Source organism: Cervus elaphus, chromosome 33 (assembly GCF_910594005.1).
Source record: "Cervus elaphus chromosome 33, mCerEla1.1, whole genome shotgun sequence".
In the NCBI taxonomy this organism is placed as follows: Eukaryota; Metazoa; Chordata; class Mammalia; order Artiodactyla; family Cervidae; genus Cervus; species Cervus elaphus.
In genome coordinates, this window is record NC_057847.1 from 22,739,414 (window position 1) to 22,765,837 (window position 26,424).

General features: G+C 40.9%; 1 protein-coding gene across 1 annotated transcript in view; it reads left to right on the forward strand.

Annotated features, from left to right (window-relative positions):
• PDE11A (phosphodiesterase 11A) overlaps positions 1 to 26,424 on the forward strand; it is a 412,338-nt gene that overhangs the window by 371,678 nt on the left and 14,236 nt on the right. Inside the window, exons 18-19 of the mRNA XM_043894853.1 lie at positions 4,201 to 4,275; positions 10,558 to 10,641. Coding sequence (XP_043750788.1) covers positions 4,201 to 4,275; positions 10,558 to 10,641 — 159 coding nt within the window. The remainder of the gene's footprint in view (positions 1 to 4,200; positions 4,276 to 10,557; positions 10,642 to 26,424) is intronic.

Sequence of the window (26,424 nt, forward strand, 5' to 3'; positions counted from 1 at the left end):
AATTTATGACTTTCTCTGTTGCCTTTTATTTCTGGTTATACACCTGCCAACCATTTTCTGAGCTCACTTATAATACCGAGCAAAACAGTCAATAGCAGCCATCACGTGCTATTAACTTTCTTTTTCAATCTTTTCCCCTAAGGCTGTAAGTTCATTAGATACAGTATTTGCTTTATTTCCATGAGAAATATACAAACTATTTTGCCACCATATAAGATGGATCATCATCCCTGTAGCTTCTAACAACCATTTCCTCACTTTTTTATACCTGACTCTCAAGCCACGTATTTTAGGGTATTTTCCTCTTTCTTTTCCTTCCTTCCTTTCTGTTGAATAGCAGTACCTCACTTCCATACCAATTTTTGTGTTAGTCAAGGCTAAGCTAGGCTTGACTGCAGTAATAAATATATTCTCAAATTCAGTTGCTGAACACAAATGAAAGTTTTTATCTTGCTCACATCACAAGTTGGTGCCAGTGGTGCTGTTTTCCTACAGACTCTCCTCCAATAAACAGACTCTCTTCCAACTGAGTCTTGGTTTTCACTTTAGTGTGACATGCTTGAAGTGGCTCAGACAGTTCACCAACAAGAATTCACCAACAATGCCAATAAAGGTCCGTCTCGTCAAAGCTATGGTTTTTCCAGTGGTCATGTTTGGATGTGAGAGTTGAACTATAAAGAAAGCTGAGCACTGAAGAATTGATGCTTTTGAACTGTGGTGTTGGAGAAGACTCTTGAGAGTCCCTTGGACTGCAAGGAGATCCAACCAGTCCATCCTAAAGGAGATCAGTCCTGGGTGTTCACTGGAAGGACTGATGCTGAAGCTGAAACTCCAATACTTTGGCCACCTGATGCAAAGAACTGATTCATTGGAAAAGTGGGAAAGATTGAAGGCAGGAGGAGAAGGGGATGACAGAGGATGAGATGGTTGGATGTCATCACTGACTCAATGGACATGAGTTTGAGTAAATTCCAGGAGTTGGTGATGGACAGGGAAGCCAGGAGTGCTGTAGTCCACGGGGTTGCAAAGAGTCGGACACGACTGAGTGACTGAACGGAACTGAACTGACAATGCTGGAGACCTGGATTCAGTCCCCAGGTCAGGGAGAGCCCCTGCAGAAGAGAATGGCTACCCACTGCAGTTTTCTTGCCTGGAGAATTTCATGAACAGAGGAGCCTGGTGGGCTACAATTCATAGGGTCGCAACGAGTCAGAAATGACCGAGCAACTAAGCATGCACACATGCTTGAAGTTAAAAAGCAGGTTATGGTGGAGAATTTGTTGGTTGTGTAGCTCGTTTCTTCATCTGGGCCCACCTTTCCCTCCCTCATGTGGGATGGCCTCCCTTAAAATAAAGTTTGGGAATATACTGCAGAGAAGATGTGGGTGACTTTTCCAGGTACTATGGGGAGTGGCCTCTATGATAGGGGTGGAAGGTGGTAGAGAGTGGTAAAGAGTTAGGAGGACCAAGGATAACAGAGAAGATTAGAAAGGGGATGGATGAGGGATGCTGTGCCAGGGCTATCAGGACCCCAGTGAAATGCATGTCACAGATAAAGGAGCAGCAGCCCACCTGGGGGGTCAGAAAGTAACAAAGTACTTGAAAGGGAAAAAGTTACTGCATTGAGATTATAGAATGAAGAGGCCCAGTGGCCACTTGTAGGTGGTCTTCTTGGTCCCTGATATAAATATTATTTTATTTTCAAGATTTGAACGTCAGCTCACTGATGCAGAAACTCATGAGGTCAGGGAAATAAAACATAAAACCCTGTTTTTCTATCAGAAATCTTGTTTCCATCAGAAATCTTGTCACAACTCTAAACTGAAGATCTCATTTTTGTCTCCAAATTGAATAAGTTAAATATTCTCAAAAACTTACTTCTAGAAGGATGTTAGGAAACAGTTGGACAAAAACAATAGAAACTTCTTTTAAAAATAGAAATGTATTTCCAATTTCCTGGATGCTGATTTTTTTTAAAAAATTCCTTTTGAAAATGTCTTTTCACTAGAGTCTCTTTCACTTTGCCTTCCTTGCACACAGGATTCTAAGCATGTGGGTTTCCCCAGTCATCCCCCAAGGCCTGATTAGCATCTCAATTTCCTTCTTTAATAAAAAATTCAATCAGGAGCCACTTAATAGGCCTGCTTGGGTTTTTAAGTACAAATGAAACAGTGGTACAAGTTAAGCTTGAAAGAAGCTCAGGGGAAATACCCAAGACCACTTTAGAAAGCTCAATACAAGGATTTTGTTTTAATTTCTTTGCTTTCCAGGGACTACTGACCTCTTCAGGACTCCACCTCAGGGTGACCTGCTATATACACATACATTCTTTAGTGCAAAAGATCCACCTCAGAGGAGTCCGAGGGAGAGTTCTGGAAACTGAATAGTAAGGCCAGGTCCTTAGAGGGCCGTTTCTTCTCTAAAGGAAGGCCAGAGAGCAACAGGAGAGGCTTGGAGTGCTAATGTGAAAGGCAGTGGCAGAGAGTGGAGAGAAGTGAGCCGGAATCCTAGGAAAATTAAGTCAGTTCCACCTAGTTTTATGCTACTGGATTTGTTAAATGTTTAAAATCTGCACTGGCCATTTTATTTGTTAATAAACAACTTTATACTTGCCACTCTCAGATGTGTGTGTGTTACATATTCTTTTTGTTTTATCAATTGCTACCATTTATGGTTGATAAAATCTCTTGAGAGATGTATTTAGGTAAATTATCTTGATTCTCTGCACTTGACCAAAATTAAGCCACTCTAACCTCTACCAGACCTCAGAACCTCATCTTTGTAAGAGCCTGGAAATCAGATCTTCTTGCTATCAACTTGTCTGGAATTTGTTTTCTGTTCTTTCAATATTTTGTAAATCCAGCTAGCTCATCTCAGAGATTTCCCAGATGTTCACCACGGTGTTGTTGAAAATATCTGGTCAGTGCTGATCTGTTATATCAGTTTTCTTCTCATAAACCTATTGATAGAAGTACAGGGTCGGGAAAGGGGGCGGGGGGGAATCTCTGTAAGCCTGACCGTGATCAGTAGCTTCTAATCATCCATGCTAATGGATGAAAAGTAGAAAAATATGTGTCCTTACTTTGGAAATATCTGTGTGGTTTACAGTAGAACAGCCATTCCATTGTGCTGTTAACAACTAGAATGCACCATAAACAAACAGTTATTTACTATGTGGATGGAGGCAGCCTAAAACCAAATCACATTCTTCAAGTCATATTATAACATACTATAGGACTTTGCTGGTGGTACAGTGGATAAGAATCTACCTGCCAATGCTGGGGACATGGGTTCGATCCCTGGTCTGGGAAGATTCCACATGCTGCTGAGCAACTAGGCCTGTGCAACTACTGAAGACCTTTCACTTGGAGTCTGTGCTCCACACCAAGAGAAGACACTGCAGTGAGAAGTCCATGCACTGCAATGAAGAGTAGCCCCCGCTCACCACAACTAGCAGCCCGCAAGCAGCGACCAAGACCTCGTGCAGCCAAAAATAAATAAATAATGATTTTCAAAAAAAATACCGTAAAAGTCTGGTATGAACAATGAATCCGGCATTAGTCCTGCCCCTTGACTGAGTGCTACAGTAGGAAGCAAAGGGTGGGCCCTGGGGTTAACCCTTCCAGAGTGCACACAAATACTGGTAGGGTGGCATGGTTAAGAAGTTTCTACAATGGCAGAATGTAGCCAGGCTAAAATGTGTGTGCAACAAAGTAAAAAAAAATCTGCACAGAAACAACCAAAAGTTGGCTGAATGATGATTACAAATATAGTATGATAATCTGTTATAATGTCAGTTATTATTAGGTTATTATTTGCTTCATTTTTCTGGATAAGAACATTCCCTCCCTTGAAGGTTACATATCCCTCCCTTGAAGGTTACATACATAGAGCTTACGGATATGTAAGCTCTACTCTTAGAGATTGTCTGTTGGCATGTATCTAAGGATTGCAACTGTACTTCAACTCTATTTCAAGAAAAATAAAAATACAATGCACAAGATCTGATTAACAGGAAATCAGGTTCATTGATTAACTTCTGTCATACTTTCAAACACAAAAGGTTAATGAATGTCCTCATAAGCTTTTCAAATGATAGTCTGTCTTGAAGGTAACTGCCATAGACATAAACCAGAAATAACTTCTACGTCTCATGATGAATTACATATGCCCATTAATTAAAATATTTTTGTGTTTCAGGTGGCTGAACTTGTAACCAGCGAGTTCTTTGAACAAGGCGATCGGGAGAGAGCAGAACTGAAACTCACTCCTTCAGTAAGATCATCCTTTTCTTATGATGTATTTACCCTTTCGAATGACATTTCAAAATAATTTCAGGTTGCACCTTGAAAGTCTGAGAATGAATTTAAGGAGGCACTCCTGAAAGTTTCAAACTTTAATTAAACTTAGATGCTAAACACTCTTATTCCCAGGTTTCTGATTAAGAGGGCTGATTACTTAACAAGCATTTCCTGTGTTCCCACACTGGGCGAAATAGGCACAAGGGAGGACTGCAGAGTAGTACTTGAATAACTCAAAGCCCAGGACTGGTGCTTCATATGCAGTCAGTGGCTATGTTGAAACAGAAATACAGGGGAAAAAAAGAAAACCTAAAGGCAAGCTGTCCAGCCTTGAGGGACTAGAACAGGCAGGTGCAGTAAATAATGGATATTCTGGATTTTACTTTCCAATTTTGAACTTTTCCAAATTCTGAAAGCAAATCATTTCAAGCTCTGTTTCTTTTTTTGCAAAATGAAAAGTTGCACCTGGGAAACTAGGTTCTGCTGATTGAAATGCTGTTTTTATTGGATTCATCCATTCAGTTACTATTTGAGAATGCTTATTGTAGGCTAAGGCTTATGTAGGCTCCTGATTACCCATCAGGAGACAAAGATATAAATGCCCCAGTCACCAGCCTCAAGGAGGGGGAAGAATCTTTATTCTTACTGAAAGAGTAGCTCAAAACATATCACCCAGTGATCCAAGAATGGTCCAGAGTATTCTAAAGTCTGCCAGAGCACAGAAGATCCAATGCAGCTCAAGGAATGTGTCAGTTATCAAGAATGTCTGTTTATGAACAGATCAATTAGGTTTTGAATATTTGGAGTTATTTATAAGATCTTCAAGTTTTAAAACATTTTTCTTCACTGACATTTAAAAACAAGGAAATCTAGGTTGCTTCCATGTCCTGGCTATTATAAACAGTGCTGCGATGAACATTGGGGTACACGTGTCTCTTTCAGATCTGGTTTCCTCGGCGTGTATGCCCAGGAGTGGGATTGCTGGGTCATATGGCAGTTCTATTTCCAGTTTTTTAAGGAATCTCCACACTGTTCTCCATAGTGGCTGTACTAGTTTGCATCCCCACCAACAGTGTAAGAGGGTTCCCTTTTCTCCACACCCTCTCCAGCATTTACTACTTGTAGACTTTTGGATAGCAGCCATCCTGACTGGCGTGTAATGGTACCTCATTGAGGTTTTGATTTCATTTCTCTGATAATGAGTGATGCTGAGCATCTTTTCATGTGTTTGTTAGCCATCTGTATGTCTTCTTTGGAGAAATGTCTGTTTAGATCTTTGGCCGATTTTTTGATTGGGTCATTTATTTTTCTGGAATTGGGCTGCAGGAGTTGCTTGTTTATTTTTGAGATTAATCCCTGGAAGCAACCTAGATGCCCATCAGCAGACGAATGGATAAGGAAGTTGTGGTACATATACACTATGGAATATTACTCAGCCATTAAAAAGAATTCATTTGAATCAGTTCTATTGAGATGGATGAAACTGGAGCCCATTGTACAGAGTGAAGTAAGCCAGAAAGATAAAGACCAATACAGTATACTAACGCATATATATGGAATTTAAAAAGATGGTAACGATAACCCTATACACAAAGTAGAAAAAGAGACACAGATGTACAGAACAGACTTTGGAACTCTGTGGGAGAAGGCGAGGGTGGGATGTTCAGACAGAACAGCATTAAAACAGGTATACTGTCAAGGGTGAAACAGATCACCAGCCCAGGTTGGATGCATGAGACAAGTGCTCAGGGCTGGTGCACTGGGAAGACCCAGAGGGATGGGGTGAGGAGGGAGGCAGGAGGGGGGATCAGGATGGGGAACATATGTAAATCCATGGCTGATTCATGTCAATGTATGGCAAAAACCACTACAATATTATAAAGTAATTAGCCTCCAACGAATAAAAACAAATGGAAAAAATAAATAAATAAAATAACTTGTTGAGTTAAATTTAAAAAAAAAACAAGGAAAAGCGGCAGAAAAGCTCCTAGCTTGAAGAGTTTCACCTGGTTGAAGTCAGAACTCAGACTTACTAATTTTGACTATTCTTTATTTGTTGTTGACCCATAATGGATCAGGAGACTACATAGGTTAACACACCCATCAATTATTTTAATTTCAAAGCAATACTTGTTTATACTGTTTTCAAAACATTCCTTTGTTCTTTTTTGGTGGTGTCATCAAATTTGGTTATAAAATAAAGATGCTAAATTGGGATACACAGTTAATGTGTAAAATGTAGTACAACCCAAATTTCTGCCAAGTTATTAGTATATCTGTTTTCAAGTAAAAGCTTTTCTCCTCTTTTAAAAAACTGTTTCCAAGGCTGCCTCTGAAGGCCTTACACTGCAGCAGTACCACAGGTCACTTAATTAAATGGAAAAGATATGAGTTAATTGGCAGCATTGACAGGCTGGCAAGTGTTGTGGCGCAGCACTGAGGAACTTTTGCAGAGTCAGGTAAGGGTTTTTTTGGAGACATAAATGAAATTAATTTTGTGGTGGAAACATAGCCGTATGTGCTACTGTCTCCCCACAGGGGCCTGCTTAGTACAACTGCTGACCGTCTCCTCGGGAGAGGCCTGGCTGCTGTTAGCAGGAGTATCCCACGTTAGTGCTTTTCCAGAAATGTCTAGAGATGTGCACACCCAGATCTGACACCTTCTGTGTCCATCATTCCTTGATATTTAGGGGTAAAATTGTCCAAGAACCCTTTCAGGTGTCATAGGCCTAAAGGTCAACAGAGTCACTTCATCCAGATTAATGCTGGAGGCAGTGAGTCGGTTAACAGAACGTGCTTGACCACCTTCAAGTACTGAGCATGAAGCTGAACACAGCGCACCAAGACATGAGGCAGCACCATCTTCCCTGCCCTCAAGAAGCTGGCCAACTGGCAGGAAATATGGACATTAAATAAATTTTCACTAATAATCAATTACAAGATGCAAAATTCTGTAAAGGGAAGCATAGGACAAAGTGGTATCTCACGCTTCCACTCATCAAACATTTGTTGAGAAGTGACTAGTCAAGAAATGACCCCTTACAGTTATGGCCCACTGATTTGGGGCAAGGGTGCCAAGATAATGCAATTAAGAAAAAATAATCTATACATAAAATGGTGCTGGGACAATGGAATATCACATGCAAACGAAAATGGATCTTCTCTTTCACCAGGCCCTAAAAGAAACTCAAAATGCATCATAGATCTAAATGTTAGAGCTAAACTATAAACTCTTAGAAAAAAACAAGATATAAATCTTCTGGATTGGATTCAGCAATGATATTTTAGATATGATACCAAAAGCATAAGAAACAAAAGATAAAATAGAGAAATTTGACTTCATCAAAATTAAAAACATTGTGTATCAAAGGACACTATTACAAAAGTGAAAAGACAACCCACAGAATGGGAAAAAATGTTTATAAAGCATATGTCTGATATGGGCCTAATGTCTAACCAGTGAAGTTGCTCAGTCATGTCCAACTCTTTGCGATCCCATGGACTGTAGCCTACCAGGCTTCTCCATCCATGGAATTTTCCAGGCAAGAGTACTGGAGTGGGTTGCCATTTCCTTCTCCAGGGGATCTTCCTGACCCAGGGATCGAACCCAGGTCTCCCACATTGCAGGCAGACGCTTTACTGTCTGAGCCAACAAGGAAGCCCACCTAATGTCTAGGATATATATATAAAATGTTTCAGTATATGTGAGCTATTATATAAATGTATAAAATGTTTTAAAAAATAGATAATATATAAAAACTATTGCAACTCAACAACAGAAAGACAACACAATTTTTTAATGGGTAAAGGATCTGAATAGACATTTCTCTGAAGAATATATATAAGTGGCCAATAAGCACATGAAGAAAAATGTCCTAAATCATTAATCATCAGGGAAATACAAATCAAAACCACAGTGAGATACCACTTCACACCCACTAAGATGACTATAATCAAAAAGACAGACAGTAACAAGAGTTGGCAGGAATGTGGAGAAATTGGAATTTTGTACATTGCTGGTGGGAATTTAAATGATGCAGCTGCTTTGGAAACAGTTTGGCAGTTCCTCAAAACATTAAACACTAGGGTTGCCATGTGGCAAGCAATTCTACCTCTAATTATAACCCCAAGAGAAACAAAAGTATACATCCACACAATAAAATTTGAATGTAGTAGCATTATACATAATAAAAGGTCGAAACAACCCAAATGTCCATCTACTGATAAATGGATGAATAAAATATGGTATATCTATACGAGAGAATATCATTTGGCAATAAAAATGAAGAGCTGATGTGGGCTTGCACAGTAAACCTTGAAAACATTATACTAAGTTAAAGAAGCCCATCACAAAAGACCACATATCATATGATTCCATGAACATAAAATGTGCAGAACAGACAAATCTATAAAGGCAGACAGTGATTTTGTGAACTGCCTAAGTATTAGGGGGTTTGGGGAAGAATGAAGATAGATTGCTAATTGTTATGTAATTATTTTTTCCCCCTTGGAGCGATAAAAATGTTCTAAAATTGACTGTTTTAATGATTGCTAATTGTGAATATTTTTTAAGTGAATTAAAAAAAAAAAAAATAAGTGTATCCTATGCACCAGGAAGAGTCATTAAACAAATAAGAAAATTTCAGATAATATTGAGAACTATAGATGGGGTAAAACAGAATAATGTTTTTAAAATGGTTTTAAAACATTTAAATGTTTTTAAATCTTGGACATACTGAACCAAGATCCATGTGGTTCACAGGAACCAGCCCTTCCTCCAGCAGGTTTCACAGTGTTCTTGGAGTGCCTGGTCCTCCTTCCTGATATTTACACTCCACACGTAGTCAAGGATGAGCAGGCCAGTGGGAGGCAGTGACCTTCGCCCTAATTTGGAGATATTTTCCTCAGCAGCACCCTTCCATCTTCTTGTGAGCCTCAGCAGCAAATGATTTGGGCCCCACCCAGTCTCACCTTTGTTCCTAAGTCTAAAGGATGCAGGATTTTTCAACATATGTGGACTAAGGACATGTCATGAGTCTGCCCTCATGACCTATGTGAACACCAAAATTATGTGGATGCCACATTTAGAAGAAAGAGAAAACCTACTGTAAGACAGTAAGGCAGGACAGGGTTTCTTCTTAGACCCTGGCCTGACTCTTTAAGAATAAAGGAATTAGCCTCTACCTGCCCCTGAGCTGATCGTGTCCATGACACATTTGAAACAGCACCCGGAGTCTGCAGCATACCTTATAATGTTATGACTCCTGCTTAGTGCTTTACAAGTAATAGCCATTGTGTGGGTGTCATCTAAGTTAAAGACAATCTCATTTGTATCTGGGCAAAACATATTTCATGGGTATGTATTTAAAATTTATTGGTAAGTTGAATCTATACCTGAAAATATACCCTCCGGCAATAGTTTATATACATAAAAAAAGAACAAAGGGAGGGACGTTTTCACTGGACTACACTGGGCAGTGTTTGTCCAAGGAATCCAGTTTAGCCATCCAGTGACAACTGAGTGTCTCTCCTTTTATGTCTGCCCAACAGAAATATGTCACCTCTTCTTCTCAAAAATTTTCTAAATATTATAATATTATAAAGTTTAAAGGTTGGGAATGAGGATAGAATGGGTACTTTCCCCCCATTATCTATCCCTACCAGTTTCCTCTGACCATGGAATTTTCCAGGCAAGAATACTGGAGTGGGTTGCCATTTCCTTTTCCAATTATCCATCCAGTGATAGATAAAAATTTAGGAATTTGTTAATGACAGGACCTTATTGAAAAACACACAAAATTGTCCCCACTCTGAAAAATTAACACAAATAGTTCCTATTTAAAATGACATTGCTTTTAAGGAGCTTTTCCAATCTATTCCATAATCTCTCACTATAAAAATAAAAGCCTGCACTCTTTTGTGGCAATAAAACATTCCCCCTTCCTTTGACTTGTACCCAGTTCTCAGTGACCTGATGACTTGATTTAGTAGCAGTTACCTATATCTGAAGACAGATTTTGGCCCCAAGGAGTTGCATGCTATAAAGTCCAAATAAATCCGCTTACCAATCTCATAAAAAGAGGTGAAAATACTTTATTTCTCATCACAGATAAAGGAAAAGAAAGTACGTGTAAAGGTTGATTGTGATTTGTGAAGTGTTCAGTTGGTAAAAATCGGATCATTGTGGCCAAGTGTTTGACAAAGCACCCATAAAGTCTCTGGTGTAATAAAGCAAGGCTCTCCTCCCCCATTCCAGGCTATTTTTGATCGGAACCGGAAGGATGAGCTGCCTCGGTTGCAACTGGAGTGGATTGATAGCATCTGTATGCCTTTGTATCAGGTAATCATGATCCGAGAGGGTCTATGTGTCTTCACCGAGCCAGGAAGGAAAAGTATGTACTGCATTTTCAGAAGGATTGGTTTTACCTCCCAGGGTATGTGTGTTGCCAGGAATGGTGGTTGCAGCTTATCTTTTCTTGGATTTCTGATCAGTCCACTGAGAAGACTTGGTACTCGGAACCCAAAGATCCGAGTTCTCCTTGGGCCTCAACTCCCTCATCTATAAACCAAGTATCATAATATTATATCTCAGTATTTCTCAAATTGTGCCCCTAAGGAACAGAAGTGTCCATCCATAGCCTAGTGAATATCTTACTAGAAAGAGGTCTCAGGCCCAATAATTGGGGCTTGCCTGTAGCTCAGACAGTAAAGAATCTGCCTGCAATGCAGGAGACCTGGGCTCGATCCCTGGATCAGGAAGATCCCCTGGAGAAGGGACTGGCAACCCACTCCAGTATTCTTGCCTGGAGAATCCCATGGACAGAGGAGCCTGGCGGGCTACAGTCCATGGGGTGGCAAAGAGTTGGACACGACTGACCGACTATCACTTTCACTTTCTTTTCCTGCACGTTAAAATACTGAAGGCTCGCAAAAGTACTCCAGGAAAGAAATATGTTTAACCTTGACTAATTCTGAATTTCTTAAACATTTGACCATGGACATCTCTTTCAGTTTTGGGGTTTGTTTTTTTTTTTTACCATTTTTCTTTTACTTTTATTAATATCATGTGAGACTTGAGAGTTCCATGAAACATAGTTTTCTGCTTTGACCCTATGGCCTGGGCCACAGGGTGTTGTAAAGCCTCTTGCATCTTAAATATCTGCCTCTGTCTGAGATGTGTGACAAACGACACCCACTGAACGCTGAGTGAGGTGGTTTCCAGCTCTGCTGCGTGGGTTCGAGACCCTGCTTCTGGCAAGGAGACTGGTGTCACCAGCTCCGGATGTTCACACTCCTCTTTCTGAGTAGGATTAGGGCTGACATCAGTTAACACTCACAGTTCAGTGTACACTGGCTTTTAATCCTACTTCTAAGCATTTGCTCTCATGTGAAAAACCTGGTAAGTTCTTTACCCCCTACCTACCTCAATCAGATTGAGCTGCTTTTTTGACTTCAGAGTGAGAAACACATGCAGGGAAAGCAGAACAGCTTCATTTCTCACTCTAACTCCATTAAAAACATAGTATTGTTTTTTAAGGACTTCACAACCATTAAGTTTCAGGCTTATCTACCACTTCATTTCCAGCACTTTTAGGAACTGCTGAGCCCTGTCACATTATCCTAAAAAATAAAAAAACATAGAATACTGTCTTGAAGATGGAAATGTAATTTTTAATGGCTATAAAAAACAAAAGTAACTTTTTTTGTTTTATATTATCCATTAAGTACATGATAGCATAAAATCAGAGAAATAAAGTTTTAAAAGAATCTAAAATGAATTATTTTAGTTATACATGGGACATAATGCTCTTTTATATAAAAATGAAAGATTGGGTGAAATATCAAGAATAATGTCTATGTTATTATAAAAAGATCCTCAACTTTCTTTTCTCCCATCCACTTCTACCATCCTCACTCCTCTGGTATCTCTGAATAAGCTGGGTTTCCAGGTGTAAGGCCCATAGCTGTTGGGTCAGGTATATTTTGCTTTGCGAAATTGACCTTGACTACCCATGTTGAATTATTTTTTAATTTTACTCATTTTCCTATGCATTCTTAGGCAATAAATGAGATGAATTTCTTGCAATTAATAAATTCCTTTTACTGTGGGTAAAGCTTAGGAGTATGAAGACATGTATTTGTGTGGCTGATAAGTTTTTGGTGTTATTCTGCAAAGCTACTTTGAAATGAACTCAACTCTACACGCCCTTCCTACATGATTAGTTGCTGTAAATGGTGGAAAGGACTCTTGTGTGTTTTTCCATGTTAATTTAAATGTTTCATTGCTGGTTCACAATCACTTGGGCTTATTTTTATACTTCCCATTAAATACTTTAAAATCTTCAGGTTAAAAAGTAAGTTATTTTGAATTTAAAATGCAAATAGCAGTTTCCAGAATTTAGGGGGTAATATTTCCCCATCATATTATCTATCATTCCTGATCTTTCACATGTTTTACTTTTCTACCTAGCTGTGATATTAGATACACTTGCTAATTTTATCCACAGGAAACTGACATTAGAAAGTTCAAGTGACACTCCCACCAAATTAGATTGTGTCCCACTCATCTGTGGCCTTGGTTTTGCTGTAGTGGCCTTTCTGCCTCATTTCACCTCTGTTGGATATTCACCCACGATCTTTTCTTACTAAACCAAATGGGGAAAGTCACAGCATCTAAAGAGGAATGTGGAACAAGCTGTTTATAAAAGTTCATATTCATACCTGCTGCTGTATCTCCTCAGTGAACAAAGCATGAAAGTCAGGCTCTTTTTCGTAACTGATTTTTTTAAAAGCTCATGGATTTCACATAAATTCTTTATAATATTTATAAATTACATATATAGAATTTGCATATATATTTATATATTAAGTTATAGACAAATGAATATATAAGTTTATACATTCATACGAATACATATTTATATGAATATATAAATTGATCTAATTTTGAAATCAACATTTCAAAAAGCCCTCAAACTGAAACCTTGTAGAATGACTTTAATTACCCTCCTTGAGAATCCCTATTTTGTCCCATCTTGAGCACCAGGATGTTTTTCATTATTTAACTGGATAATCTCACATTAACTGTTGTTGCTCTGCAATGGAAATGGAATCAGTCAGTGGGGAGGAATCACCATGAGTATGAAGACACAAAATCTTGAGGAAATGACTCACCAAGTATGGAAGGTCCCTAACGTGAGGCCAGTCAAATGTCAAAATGTCTGCAGGAATTCAGGTTGTTGCTGGAAGGTCAGCCTGGGTTTTTTAATGGGGAAGTACACTAATAGAGTCTGAGAGGATAAAGGCAAATGGGGAAGCAGGCAGCTGGCAGGAACCCCAAACTCTGAGAGATGACATCATCTTCCTCCTATGGAACATAAGAATGCAGTGTGACTTTGCTGAGTTAGTCTGGGCAGAGGGCAAAATGATATAAAAGAGTAGCTATGAGACCTTTTAATGGCCAGAGCCCTGACCCTAAGGTAGAGCAGGTTTGAGTGGCAAGAAACCTCACGTAGAGCCTAAAGCAAACAGATACATACATCATGATCAGAAACCTTCTTGCAGTCAGAGCAATGTAGAAAGATGAGGGCCAGCAAAGACAGAAGCTAACCAAACGCACTGTGTGGCTGAGGCTGCTGGGTGCAGCCCTAGACGGGAAGGGGCTTGTGGGGGTGAAGAGGGAGATGTAGCCCTGCAGGAGACACAGATATGGTCCTAGGGCAGCTTTTTTACTTCATTGACTTCTACTGGGTAGATCAGCTTAAGAGGGTTGTGCTTGGTCAAAATAAAGGAAGCACTTTCCACTTCCACTCCAGTTTGCTGAGTTTTGTCTCTTCTCCAAACAAAGAGTAGATTATTAATACTCTGTGGTACCTGAAGGGCTATTCATTTGTGTACCTAGGTGGGAACCCACAAGAGTACACTGGTAGATTTTGAATGTCCATTGCATTTAAAATGGAAACTCTTACCTCTGAGACAACTTCAAGTCCCAACTTGTGCTTATGCTGAAGGAAAACAATGAAAACCCCTCAACCCCTCAAAATCTGTTCATCAGGAACTTTCCAGAGTAATCTAGTGATTGACTGAAAGTGACTGACAGAAAATATATAAACATATCTCATAAAGTAATGGGTCAGGAAGGAACATGCAGAGAATAGTCCCAGACACATGGATGGCTCTACAGTAGGGAGATGTGATGTGCTTATATACATACGTTTATATGTGCACATAAAATTCTCTAGAACGTGCTCATCTCTTTAATCTTATGTTTCCAAACTTTTCCTTAAAAAAAAAAATAGAAAATGGTCCCAGAAGTCATGATTTATATGTGACAGCATTTTAATCAGGAAGCATATAGGAAGCCAAGAGTGGGCAGGGAACCATCAAAGCGCGTTCCCCAAGAGAAGACTAAAGCCCTGGTTAGTTAGCTGTCCTAGCAGGGTATCTCAGAGGAACACATTGACATCTGATTCCCGCGCTTTCCGCTGTCTTTGCACCCTGCTGGGGATCCATTAGCCTGCTGCTCAACTTCTTTAGAGAAAGAAAAAACAGGAAAAAAAAGAACGAAGAAGAAAAACCCCAGACACCATCAAACTTTGAAGTCACTGCTGCACCAGCCTTAGGGATAAACAGAAAACCTGATGTGGCAGCGTCACACTGAGCCTGTCTGTGCAATAGCAGGCCAAGTTTTTGCCCTTCATTTCCATTCTCGTCTCAATCAAACTTCAGTGCACCTAGAATTTCAATGATGCACTATAAATCATTATAAATCTTCTGTGTGTTAAATGTTGAGGGATTTAATTTTTGTTATGAACATAATCAGATTTTCAGCTCATCCCAAACTGGCTCTTGATTTTGGAGTATTTGATCAACAGTGACAACAACAAAAAAAGAGCTTGACCTGGCCAGGTTCTAGCTGGAATAATGATCTCCTGTTAAAGAAGATTTTGGCAAGAGTGTTGCCTCTTTGTGAGAATGTCAAGGCATTTCTGCAACAGGCAGGGCTTCTGAAGTTATGGTTATAGTAACTTCTGACTTTTTTTCTGCCTTCATTTGTCACGGTTGATTTGGAAAATGCATTCTACCTGATGCAATTACTAACATGCTCTCTGAAAAGAAGGGAGGAAAAAAATCTTTAAAATACAGTTCAAGTTGTAGAACCTGGGAGTTAGAATTGATAAAACTGGAAAAGAGGAAGTAAGGCGCTACACCAAGACAACTTTTCTGGATACCAAGAAATGCACTTCAAAAACAACTCAGCGTTCCCCAGATGGTCCATGCCTTGTGTTCAATTTAGAAAAAAAGAAAGAAAGAAAAAGTAGTGAGCTGCAGAGTGAGTAGTTAGAACTCTCCTCTTAAAAGCCTACAAGGAATGGAATGTGGTTAAAGAGGGGAACAATTTTATCACATACTTAATAAAAGTAGGACAGCACCCAAATCAGTTTCTTATAAATGTTTTTCTCTACGACATTTCGTATTCCTATGAATGAGAGAAAGGAATAGTTAAGCCGAACTTCTTATTTGTCTCTCCAAAGTGGGGGACATATGTGGAATGACATAACTCCAAAAACTCAGGAAGAAAGAAGAGGTGGGAGGGAGGGAAGAAAATAACTTCCTATATTCATTCTCTATAATGTATCCGGCTCCACCTTCTCCTGGTGATGGGTTGGGGGTATTCAGGGACTGGTTTTAAAGCATCTCAGTTCTTTCTGGTTAAGACAAGTCCTTGGGAAGACTAAAATGTGAATTGTTCTCAGTCAGAGCCATTCCTTCTCCCCAGCTGACATCAGGCGCTGGGGAGCTCACCTGTCCTTGTCACGGTTCTATGACTAGGGGTGAGAGGGACCGAGTGCCGCGGCTGCCTGCGGGGTCAGGGCTCTGGCTGTGATGCGGGGCTGGCCTCTGGGGCTGCGGGGTGGCTGCCACAGGCACTCCCTGCAGGGTCTGACCCTGGCTCCGGCTGCCGCAGCTCTGGTCTATGCAGACCATGGCGAGCCGCCACCTGCTTCCCGGTCAGCTCTCAGCGGCTGGTTCTCTGACATCACTCAACCCCTGCAGAAACCCCAGCTACTTTCTCTTCACCCTGCCTTCACACAGCAGCTTCCACAGTCCTTTCCAGTATGCCGCCAGGGTGGTGCCAGCTCATTCTAAGAAAGTTCTGTCATTTTCCTGAATCAGGCTCTGAGATTCAAGAGATGAGCCTTCCCCTCATCTTCAGGGTTTGACCCCCCAAGGAGCATGAAGCCAGGACACTCACATCTGATCTCATGCCCCACCTCAGCCCCTCTCTCTCTCTCTCCTCCCTCTTTCTCTCCTCTTCTCTCTCTCTCCTCCTCTCCTTTCTCTAAGACAGGAGTGAGAAGTTTATGAATTTCCTTTTCCTAGTCTGATGGGAACTCTCCTTATATGGTCTCCTCTATGCTCCCCACACCAGAGCTTTGTAGTCACACTTGATGATCTGCTTTAGCCAGGCTTGGTTCTTAAGAGATAAGAGTTCTGGAATTTAGAAATCCTGTTTGTGGCTCAGATGGTAAAGAATCTGTGTGCAATGTGGGAGATCAGGGTTCGATCCCTGGGTTGGGAAGATCCCTTGGAGAAGGGAATAGCCACCCACTCGAGTATTCTTGCCTGGAGAATCCCATAGAGGAGTCTGGCGAGGGGGGGCGGTCACAAACACGTTCACTTTCACTTTTCTCTCCACACAAAACCGGCACTGAGACTTATTCTCTCTGAAAGCTGGGTGATGAGAGCTTGCTGTTTTTAGCAGGGAGCCACCACTTGCTGAGAGGAGGAAAGTCTGCTGAGCTGATGGGCGGGGAGCCATGGGCATCATGGTTCAAGTAAAACAAAAATATATTGGTTTGATATTTTCAAATTCTCCTCCTTGTTACATATAGAACAGTGCCATCTGATGCTATAATCCAGTCTGAGGGCTGATAGTAAAACCTGTTCAAAATTTTCTATGTACTATTAGTCAAATACAAATGGAAGAGAAAATATACACATTCAAATGTATCAGTTTTATGTAGTTTATACCCTGTCTTCCAAACTTTTGCCAAAATGATCTTCATTAAAAAAAAAAAACAACTATATCATGGTATTCTCCTGCTTAAAACCTCAGGTTACTACCACCATCCATAAGATACCTCCCAGACTCCTGGGCTAGCCCTCTCGTTCTGAGGCCCCTGCCTCTCAACCTCATGTCATGTCACCCAGGCACTTTTTGCCCCAAAGCACAGGCCTCGCAAACCCTCTCAACTGTCTTCCTTTGCCTTTGCTTATCCCTCCCTCCCTCTTCTTTTTGTCTGGAAGAAGTCATCCCAAGCTGTCCCCTCCTCTGAGAAAGCTTTACCCCCCTCAGCATGACTACAGCACCCTACCGATCTCTTCAGAACCACATGTAACACCCTATGTTGTGGTCATCTTTCTGTCTTTTCTGTTTTTCTTCTGCATTAGATTAGTTTCCCTGAACCATCATATTCCTGGTTCCCAGAACAGCGCCCAGTATATTCAAACTGCTATCGGTTGGATAAACGAGTGAAGAAACAGAAGAGTAAATAATGCAATGCGGGACCACAGAATTAACAAGCAGTGGGATGTACGAAGTAGGGTTATAGTGTCATTTTAAATTATCATCTATAAATACATAAAACCTTTCATCAGAGTGTGCACTGCTATCTTCCTGCCCATAATCTGAAGTATATGGCCTATGCTATCTTTTTAGAGAGCGGTTTGGTTCTCATCATGGTTGAATTGGCCCTTAATTCCAGTGTAAAAAGACCCGTTTATAGGCATGAATTTTTCAGAGCTTTAACTTTTTCAACTAGGAAATACATAAAATTTTCTTTTCTTCTAGCATTGGCTGAAAATATAGTTATTTTAATATCCAAGTTAATAAGGAGAGCTAACACATGTACACAGATTTCAAGAAGGTATGTATATACATACAATTTCATGAAATTACAAAACAATAAAACACTAAATTATCATGATTAAAATATAACTTTCCATTGACTTAGAAGACTTTTCAGATCCTCCAGTGCCTGACGGTTATCAATACAAACATGAAATAGCAATGTGATCTGCAGGACGAAGTACTGAATAGCCGAGAGGGCTCATTATTAGAACAACATTCAAGTTCATGTCACTCCCTGCATCGGGCATGGTATGTGGCCAGTGAAGGCATCACACACCTTTGGCTACATCTCACAGTTCTTCCTGAATACCTGACATGCCAGACTGTTTGATTTTGGACAAAGTCTTCCACCTCCAAAAAATGACTATGATTTGATAAAGCAACCAGCTCTGTGTATATTTTCTTGCAAACAAAATGGACTTTGGTTTATTTCATGTAGCTTTTTAAAACCTTTTATTTATACAGTAGGACTCAATTTCTATTCATATGCATTTTATGAGCCCAAGACTGCCATCATGAATCTATATTAAAATGCTGGAATCTGGTTTAAAAAAAAAAGTTCTAATACACTCCCTAATAAGGCTTTTGAGGGTAGAATTTAAGATAAGATCTAATTCTCCCTCTCCAGCTGACCAGCATAAATAACTCTTTTTAAAAGTGTTTCTGCTTTGAACTTATGAAGCTAAAAATCACTTAACCCTAAGTCCATACAAGGCTTGGAATGTTGTCTTAAGTTACTTTCCAGTTCCTCTACTAGAAAGCATATTTTAAATGCTGATTTACCTCTTCATGGCCTATCTTCTCTTAAGAAGAAAATGGAAAGAAGGAAGAAAGTAAGGGAGGAAAGGAGAGGGGGAGGGAGGGAGGAAGGAAAGAAAAAAGGGTGGGGTGGGATAGAGGGAGAGAGAGAAGAAAACTTTCATTTTTTACTAGGAAATGAATCAAGTCCTCTTTTAAAGATTGATTTTTGCATTCTAAGGGTGCCTCTCCAAAATTTCTGCAATTTAATGTTCATTTAAAGGGTCAGCATTGTTTTTGCTCCTGGGAAGTGAGGCATGAAATAAACATAAAGCATTCTCATTACGCTGTTGCCAAACAGAATCCTCTATATTATTTGAAATGTTTCCTAAGAGAATTCAAGGAGGCAATATCTGGATCCTCAGCTATCACTACTCTTATATTTAGTTATCAGAGCTGCAGCTGTAAAATGTTAAATAAATCACTCAAGGTACATTGCCTCATCTTAACAAGCAGATGCTAAATGACAATGTGATCAGAGGGAGCCAGGCTCTCAGCCTCACGTACAGTGAACGTGGCAGCCCAACTGCTGTACTCACTGTTTTTCATTATAGATGATCATTTAAAATGTTGAGTCTGTTAGGCAGTGTCTAAAACAAAGTTAAAGATGTCTAACAGACTGAGCTTTTGGAAAAGAATTTCAGTATTAAAGTCCAGAAAGACACAAAGGTGTCCCTGTATATACTATCTCAGCAAGCAGACACCTATTGAATACTGACTCTAGTGCCCACTGGATAAGGGCTTAAATTTTAAAGTTTATAAGTTGCTTTTACACATACAGTGTAATTTGACCCCAACTCTGTGAAGGAAGAAAATACTTCATTCTGGATCCTATAATATCTATGGTCTAAGTTTTACATATGAGGAAACGAAAACCTACTGAAACTAACGGACTTAACCAGAGTGAAGCGGTTAGTACACAGCAGAGCCAAAATTTCAAAGCCAAGTCCTCTCAGCCTTATTTTTCTGCTCTTTCCCACCACACTGCCCTGAGGAAGTGAAAGGCGATTCCATTTTTGTCCAGCAGTGCTGTACCTCAGAAACCTCCCATTTACGAAATAAAACTGAGTTCTTCAGAGGGGAGGATACAAGAAGCTGAGTAGAGATTCTAGAGAGAGCAGTTCCTAGAGCACTGAATAATCTAATAGGTTCTGTTTAGCTGATTACCAGAGAAATATTCTCTCAGAAAGATTTTATGTCAAGTTGTCCTTGACCAAACACTTTCATTTGCGACTGAGTTGATGTTACCAATTAACAATGGCAGATCGACCTCCCTAGTTTATTCCACATCCTTCTGAGGATTCCATTAATAAAATAACAAAGGAAAATTTTTTTCCGGAAATTTTTAAAGATATAAACATTCTTGGGAAATGGAAAGAGGCTGGAAGAATTTTAAGGAACATGATAGAAAAAGCCTACAGTGCCTTGAACAGTCTGTAAGTAAGGATGTTAACAATCTGCTGTTGAGGACCCAGAAGGAAATCGAGGGTGTCAGGAGAGAAAATATACATGGCCTCAGAGAATACCTAAATCCTCAAGAGCAGACTGTGGGGATAAGTCAGGACGCACGTCCTCTTCTTCCTGTGATGCCCCCTCATGCTGTTGTCCACATGCAAACACATTTTCATCCAGGAACACCACAGTCTTCTGCTCTAGCCACTTAACATAAACTTCAAAATGTGTTTCCAAATGCCTAACATAATTTTCATATTATCCTTTGAAATAGCAGCCTAGAATTCCAAAGAGTGACTTGTCACAATTGGTTTAATCATTTCCTACTTTTTTTGGTTGTTTTGTTTTTGCTAATTGAGATAATTATAAAATGAGCACTTTTGTTCAATATTTTATTGACTTATTTAATACTATTAAGTGTGGTTGGGAATAGTAATGTTGCATTTCTTTAAAAAAAAAGATATAAATTCTCAAAGACAATAGAATGTAAGAGGGCATAAAATATCCTCAAAATTGGAGGCTGGAAAGGAAGTTATGTCCCAGGATGTCTGCAAAAGGGGACATCAATAGGAAGAGAACTTATCTGTCTTTCAAAAGGAGTAGGCTCAGGATGTCAAGGGTCCAAGTTCAGCCGAGAGGGAATCTATTAATTTCCTACTGCTGCCTAACAAAATACAAGAAACTGGGTGGCTTAACACACCAGAAATCTACTCTCTCACAGTTCTGGAGACTAGAAGTCAGAAGTTAAGGGGTCAGCAGGGCTGGTTCTTTCTGGCAGCTCTGCAAGAGAATCCATTCCATACCTCTCTCCTGGCTTCTGGAGCCCTTGGCATTCCTTGGTATGTAGCTGTGTCACTTCCATATTCACCTCTGTCTTCATGTGACATTCTCCCACATCTCTGCGTCCCTGTGTCTTCATATGACCTTCTTATAAGGACACCAGCCATTGGATTTCAGGCACACCCTAAAACAGTATGTTTTTGTCTTAACTTGTTAACATCTGTGTGTGCATGCTAGGTTGCTCAATCGTATCTGACTCTTTATGACCTTGTGAACTATAGCCCGCCAGGCTCTTCTGTCTGTAGGATTCTCCTGGCAAGAATACTGGAGTGAGTTACCATTTCCTACTCCAGGGGATCTTCTCCACCCAGAGGTTGAACCCACGTCTCCTGCATTGGCAGATGGATTCTTTACTACTGAGCTACCCGGGAAGACCCTGATAACATTTGCAATGACTCTATTTTCAAATATGGTCACATTCCCAAGTACCAGGGTTAGGAATTCAGCATCTCTGTCTGTTTTTTTGAGGGGAGGGTGTGTGTCACAATTCGATCCACGGTAAAGAGACTGAGGCTTGAGCCTGGAAACAAAGAGAGGTTGGAAATGGGGTCCCTGGAGTCTCCTCCTCTCCACACAGCCAGGTAAATAGCCTTTGCAGCCGCTGCCAACTCAGGAGACCAGAGGGCTCTTCTCTCAGAGCACTAACTGGGAGAACCTGTGACTGCAATCAGAAGTCTGTGGGATGACGGACTGACCCCAGGAGGCCTCCCCGTATCTCCCCACTGCCCTACTTTGCACTCAAGATGCCAGAGGCCCGATAGCCCCAGAGACAGAAAAGTGGGATTCCTCTTCAGGGAAGAACAGCCACAGAGAGAAGACCTGTATGTACTTGCACTTGGGATTCCCTCAATGAGAGTTTTGGCTCCTTGCAGAAAGCCCTTAAGATGAAGCACCCCCCACCCCCCGCCCCCCGCCCCTGCCACCACAACCAGCAACAATCACAGCCTCTCCTGCTCCCCCACCCCACTTTACTCACTGCCCAGAACAAGTCTTTCAGTGCTGCGTGCTTAAATATATGCTAACAGGTTAGGGCCACAGCATGTTTGAAGAGAGCTTCCAAAGTGAAGGGATGGAAGTGAATCAAAACACTGAATTGAAAAAGGATTTCAGAGCATACAGGAGATGCAAAAAACAAAAGACAACTTCAGAAAGCCTCCACTATCATCAAAAAGACAAATAGGTTCTAAAACAGGACCTAATGCCTGATGTTTTCCTTCTCCAGTACTTTCTAGTTGCTATATGATTTTCTCCTCCTCTGGGACCTCCCATCCTGGGCTCTCCTGACTCCTCCCCGCTGCCAGTGGCCTCCACTCAGACCTTGTCAGGCTCACAGCCCCTCCCCACTCTCGCCCTCTAGATTCCATCATCGCAACACCAGCCTTATCTTCCTAGGGGAAATCTGACTGTGGGCCCTTCAGATCCTCCCTTTCCATCAAAGAAGAAAAAATCTAAGCTGGCACATTGGCCTGCCCATGCCCACCTCCTCGCCCCCCACCCTGAGCCCTCTGCTCTGGACACGCCCACCGCTGTTATTGTTGTTCAGTCACCAAGTTGTGTCCGACTCTTCGCAACCCTGTGGCCTGCAGCACGCCAGGTTTCCCTGTCCCTCACCATCTCCTGGAGTTTGTCCAAGTTCACGTTCATTGAATCGGGGATGCCACCCAGCTCTGTCGCCCTCTTCTCCTTCTGCCTTCAATCTTTCCCATCATCAGGGTCTTTTCCAATGAGTCAGTCTTTCGCATCAGGTGGCCAAAGTATTGGAGCTTCAGCATCAGTCCCTCCAAAGAGTATTCACGATTGATTTCCTTAAAGATTGACTGGTTTGATCTCCTTGCTGTCCAGGGGACTCTCAGGAGTCTTCTCCAGCACCACAGTTCGAAAGCATCAATTCTTCGGCACTCTGCCTTCCTTATTGTCCAGCTCTCACATCCACACGTGACTACTGGAAAAACCATAACCTTGACTGTACGGACCTTTGTTGGCAAAGTGATGTCTTTGCTTTTTTACTCCCCTACTCATAGTCCATGCCTGTGTCTTTGCCCACACAGCTGCTTCTGCCAGGCCCACCCTTCCCTCTTCTCTCCAGCAGGTCCTTCTCTGACTGCAAGAATCTGCTCAGGTGACAAGCTGCCCCCCGGAGGTAGATGTCCTGGTTTCCAGGGTCCACTGCATTTTCCTTTATTAGTATATTATTCTCATTTGCATTCCCTGTGTCTGTCACTCAGCTGTAATGCCTTCACACACTGCATGCCCCCAACCTCTGCCTTGCCCCGGCTACAGCAGGGGTCTCTAGGTTGTGACTCAGCTGCCTGCCATGAGACCCCTGGGGGCTGCCTCCATCAGCAACACAGCCAACGTAGCAACAGGATGGGGAAGGAGTGGGTTATTGCAAAGCTGTTAGGAAGATCTTGCATTTCCCCAGCATCGTGTGCCTTCCGCATTGCCTGACATAACCCACCATTCCTGAGCTGCCCTGTGGTAGGCTTTAGCATTTCCGTCTTTATTTCATGGCTGAGAAGCTAGGGAGGTTATACTTGCTGCTCAGAGTCACCCCAATGAATTAGGGAGAGCTTCAGCGAATGAATACCTCCCACCAGCAAAGGAAGGGCTAAGCCACAGAACCAGAAAGTAACAGAAGAGGGAGAATGATTCTCCAAGTCCCTGACTTCACATGTCACCTATGATCACGCTACAGATGGTCTGAACAGCTGAAAAACCTAATATGACATGAGAAAGAGAGCAACAGAGACATACAGAGAAGAAGGAGGCAGCGGGAAAAGAGAAAAGATGAACAACAAAGGCTGAACATTTTTATAAATCCCCCTCCTTACTTGTAGTGAAACCTACAGCTCCTTATCCTCCACACTATTTTCATGGTGATCACCCCGGGCTTTTAGGCTTGACTGTGAAAGTATTAATAACTCCACTGTGCTACATTTCTAAGGCATTTGGCCTTACAAAGTGACTTTCTTTTTGGAGTAAATGGAATTGATGATAGTTAATATCAACCTTTCCAAGAGTCTGAACCAAGGGAGATGAGATTTGTGGAAATGCTTTTGGAAAAGTAAACTTTACATGCTAAAGCCCTCCATACATATGCGCCGTTATTGTTGTTATTAGCATTAATAGCATCTCTAAGCCTCAGTAGCCTCGGTTGGAACTTTGGATAAAAAACTAGCGAACTGTGGGTCTCACTGAGATGTAGTAAATCTATAACAATAATGTTTCCTGGACACTTCTTGTGTGCCAGGCACTAGACTGACTTTCCAAGTCTGATTAAATTTTCTTAGCAGTATCAAGAATGGGGAAGGACTATGTTATCACAAAGCTGCTATGAAGATTTTGCATGCCTGATATAACCCACCACTCCTGAGTTGCCCTGTGGGAAACTTTAGCATTTCTGATCAAGATTGATTTAACTTTCTTAGCCATATCAAGATAGAGTCTACTACCACCCCCCTTTTCAGATGTGAAAACTGAAGCTAGAGAGTTCCTATAACATGCACTGGAGTATACAGATATTAAGTAACAGAGCTTAGATTTTTTTTCAGCCTTCAAATCTGGGCTTCTGGTTGATAGAACCTTGTTACCACCTGAGAGGCTGAGTACGCAGGCATCAATGTACAAACCTCAGGTCCTTACTGAGTCACCTGAAATGGAAGCAACGCACTATTGTCTTACCAAAATGCTTGCCTAGAAGCAAATTTGCAAATCATCTGTAGGGGAGTGAAACCCTGAAAGTTCCCTTGTGACCTGACTTGATGGTGGCAAAGCTAGGTTTAGAAACCAAGACTTTGACGTTTGGTGTAGGGTTTGTCCCGATACACTCTGCTACCTACGTATAAAATTTGAAGCATATTATTGCCAAGTTTTCAAAGCTGCCCTGAAGGAACAAAGTTTAAAAAGCATATCTGTCTGAGTAGTGATGCAGATTTCAGACACACAGCAAGCAAGGAGTTTGTTTTGAAGGACAGCATGGTGAACCAAGATGTCTCTAAGAACAGGGGAAATGGAATGAAAAGTCAGCAAGCAAGGTAGAAAAGACAGCCCTGAGAGGGCCTGAGAAACTGAACAGAAAATCTGAAGGAAGATAAATGGATAATTTAACAGCCGTTCAGTTTTTAAGAAAGACAAAGAACAAGCTACATTGCATCAGAAAAGGCCTAGAAATGATGATGGATGGGGCCCTTCAAATGAGTGGTGAACACAACAGAATCACAGTCGCCTGCACAATTCCCAGCTGAGGGCAAATTTGAGGAACTAAATAAGGATATGAGACTGATACGGATTGAAGAGTTTTTCAAAATCCATTTAATGGCCAGGCAGGGGACACTGATCGCTTTTCAGAGGAAATGTTTAGAATCAATGAGTAGTTGGCCCTTATTGGAATGTGGATGGGGGAGAGGGAGGGAGGCCTACACACATTAGCATGCTGTGCTTTAAGGTACTGAGATAATTGTTGAATTATGGTAGCAAAGCACTAAATTATTTTGATCTTTATGAAATAAGTATTTCTCTTTTTTATCCTATACTCATGAGCTTTATGAACAATGAAATGACTTGCTATTGAGTAATTCTAATGCATGATCAAAGGTTGCTAATTCTATTATCAGTGCATGTTAAAGTTTTAAATAAAATATTTTAGTGTTAAATAGTTGATACATGCCCAGTGAACAAAATTCAAAAGGCATAAAAGTATTAGAGAGAAAAGGTCCTCCCTCACACTTCTGTCCCCCGGCCACCCAGATCTTCTCCTTCAAGGCAACCACTGTTACCCAATTTCATCCAAAGACAATCTATGTAAAAGCAGAAATATAGTGTTTTTTTAGCTTTTTCTTTTATTCAGATATGTGTATAATACATGTATGTATATACACATACACATGTATATGTGTGTATATATCTATATATACACATATATGAATGTCTATCCTGCTCCATACCTTATTTTTAACACTTAATATATTTTTGAGGTTACTCCTTTTTCATGTCCAGTCAGCAGCTATCTCATTAGTTTTGATGGCTGCAGAATATTAGATTTTAAAGACTTATTTACTTGGGAGTAATTGTATTTTTTTTCTGTAAACTCTCCACATTTTGCCCTTTTTTCTATTGGGC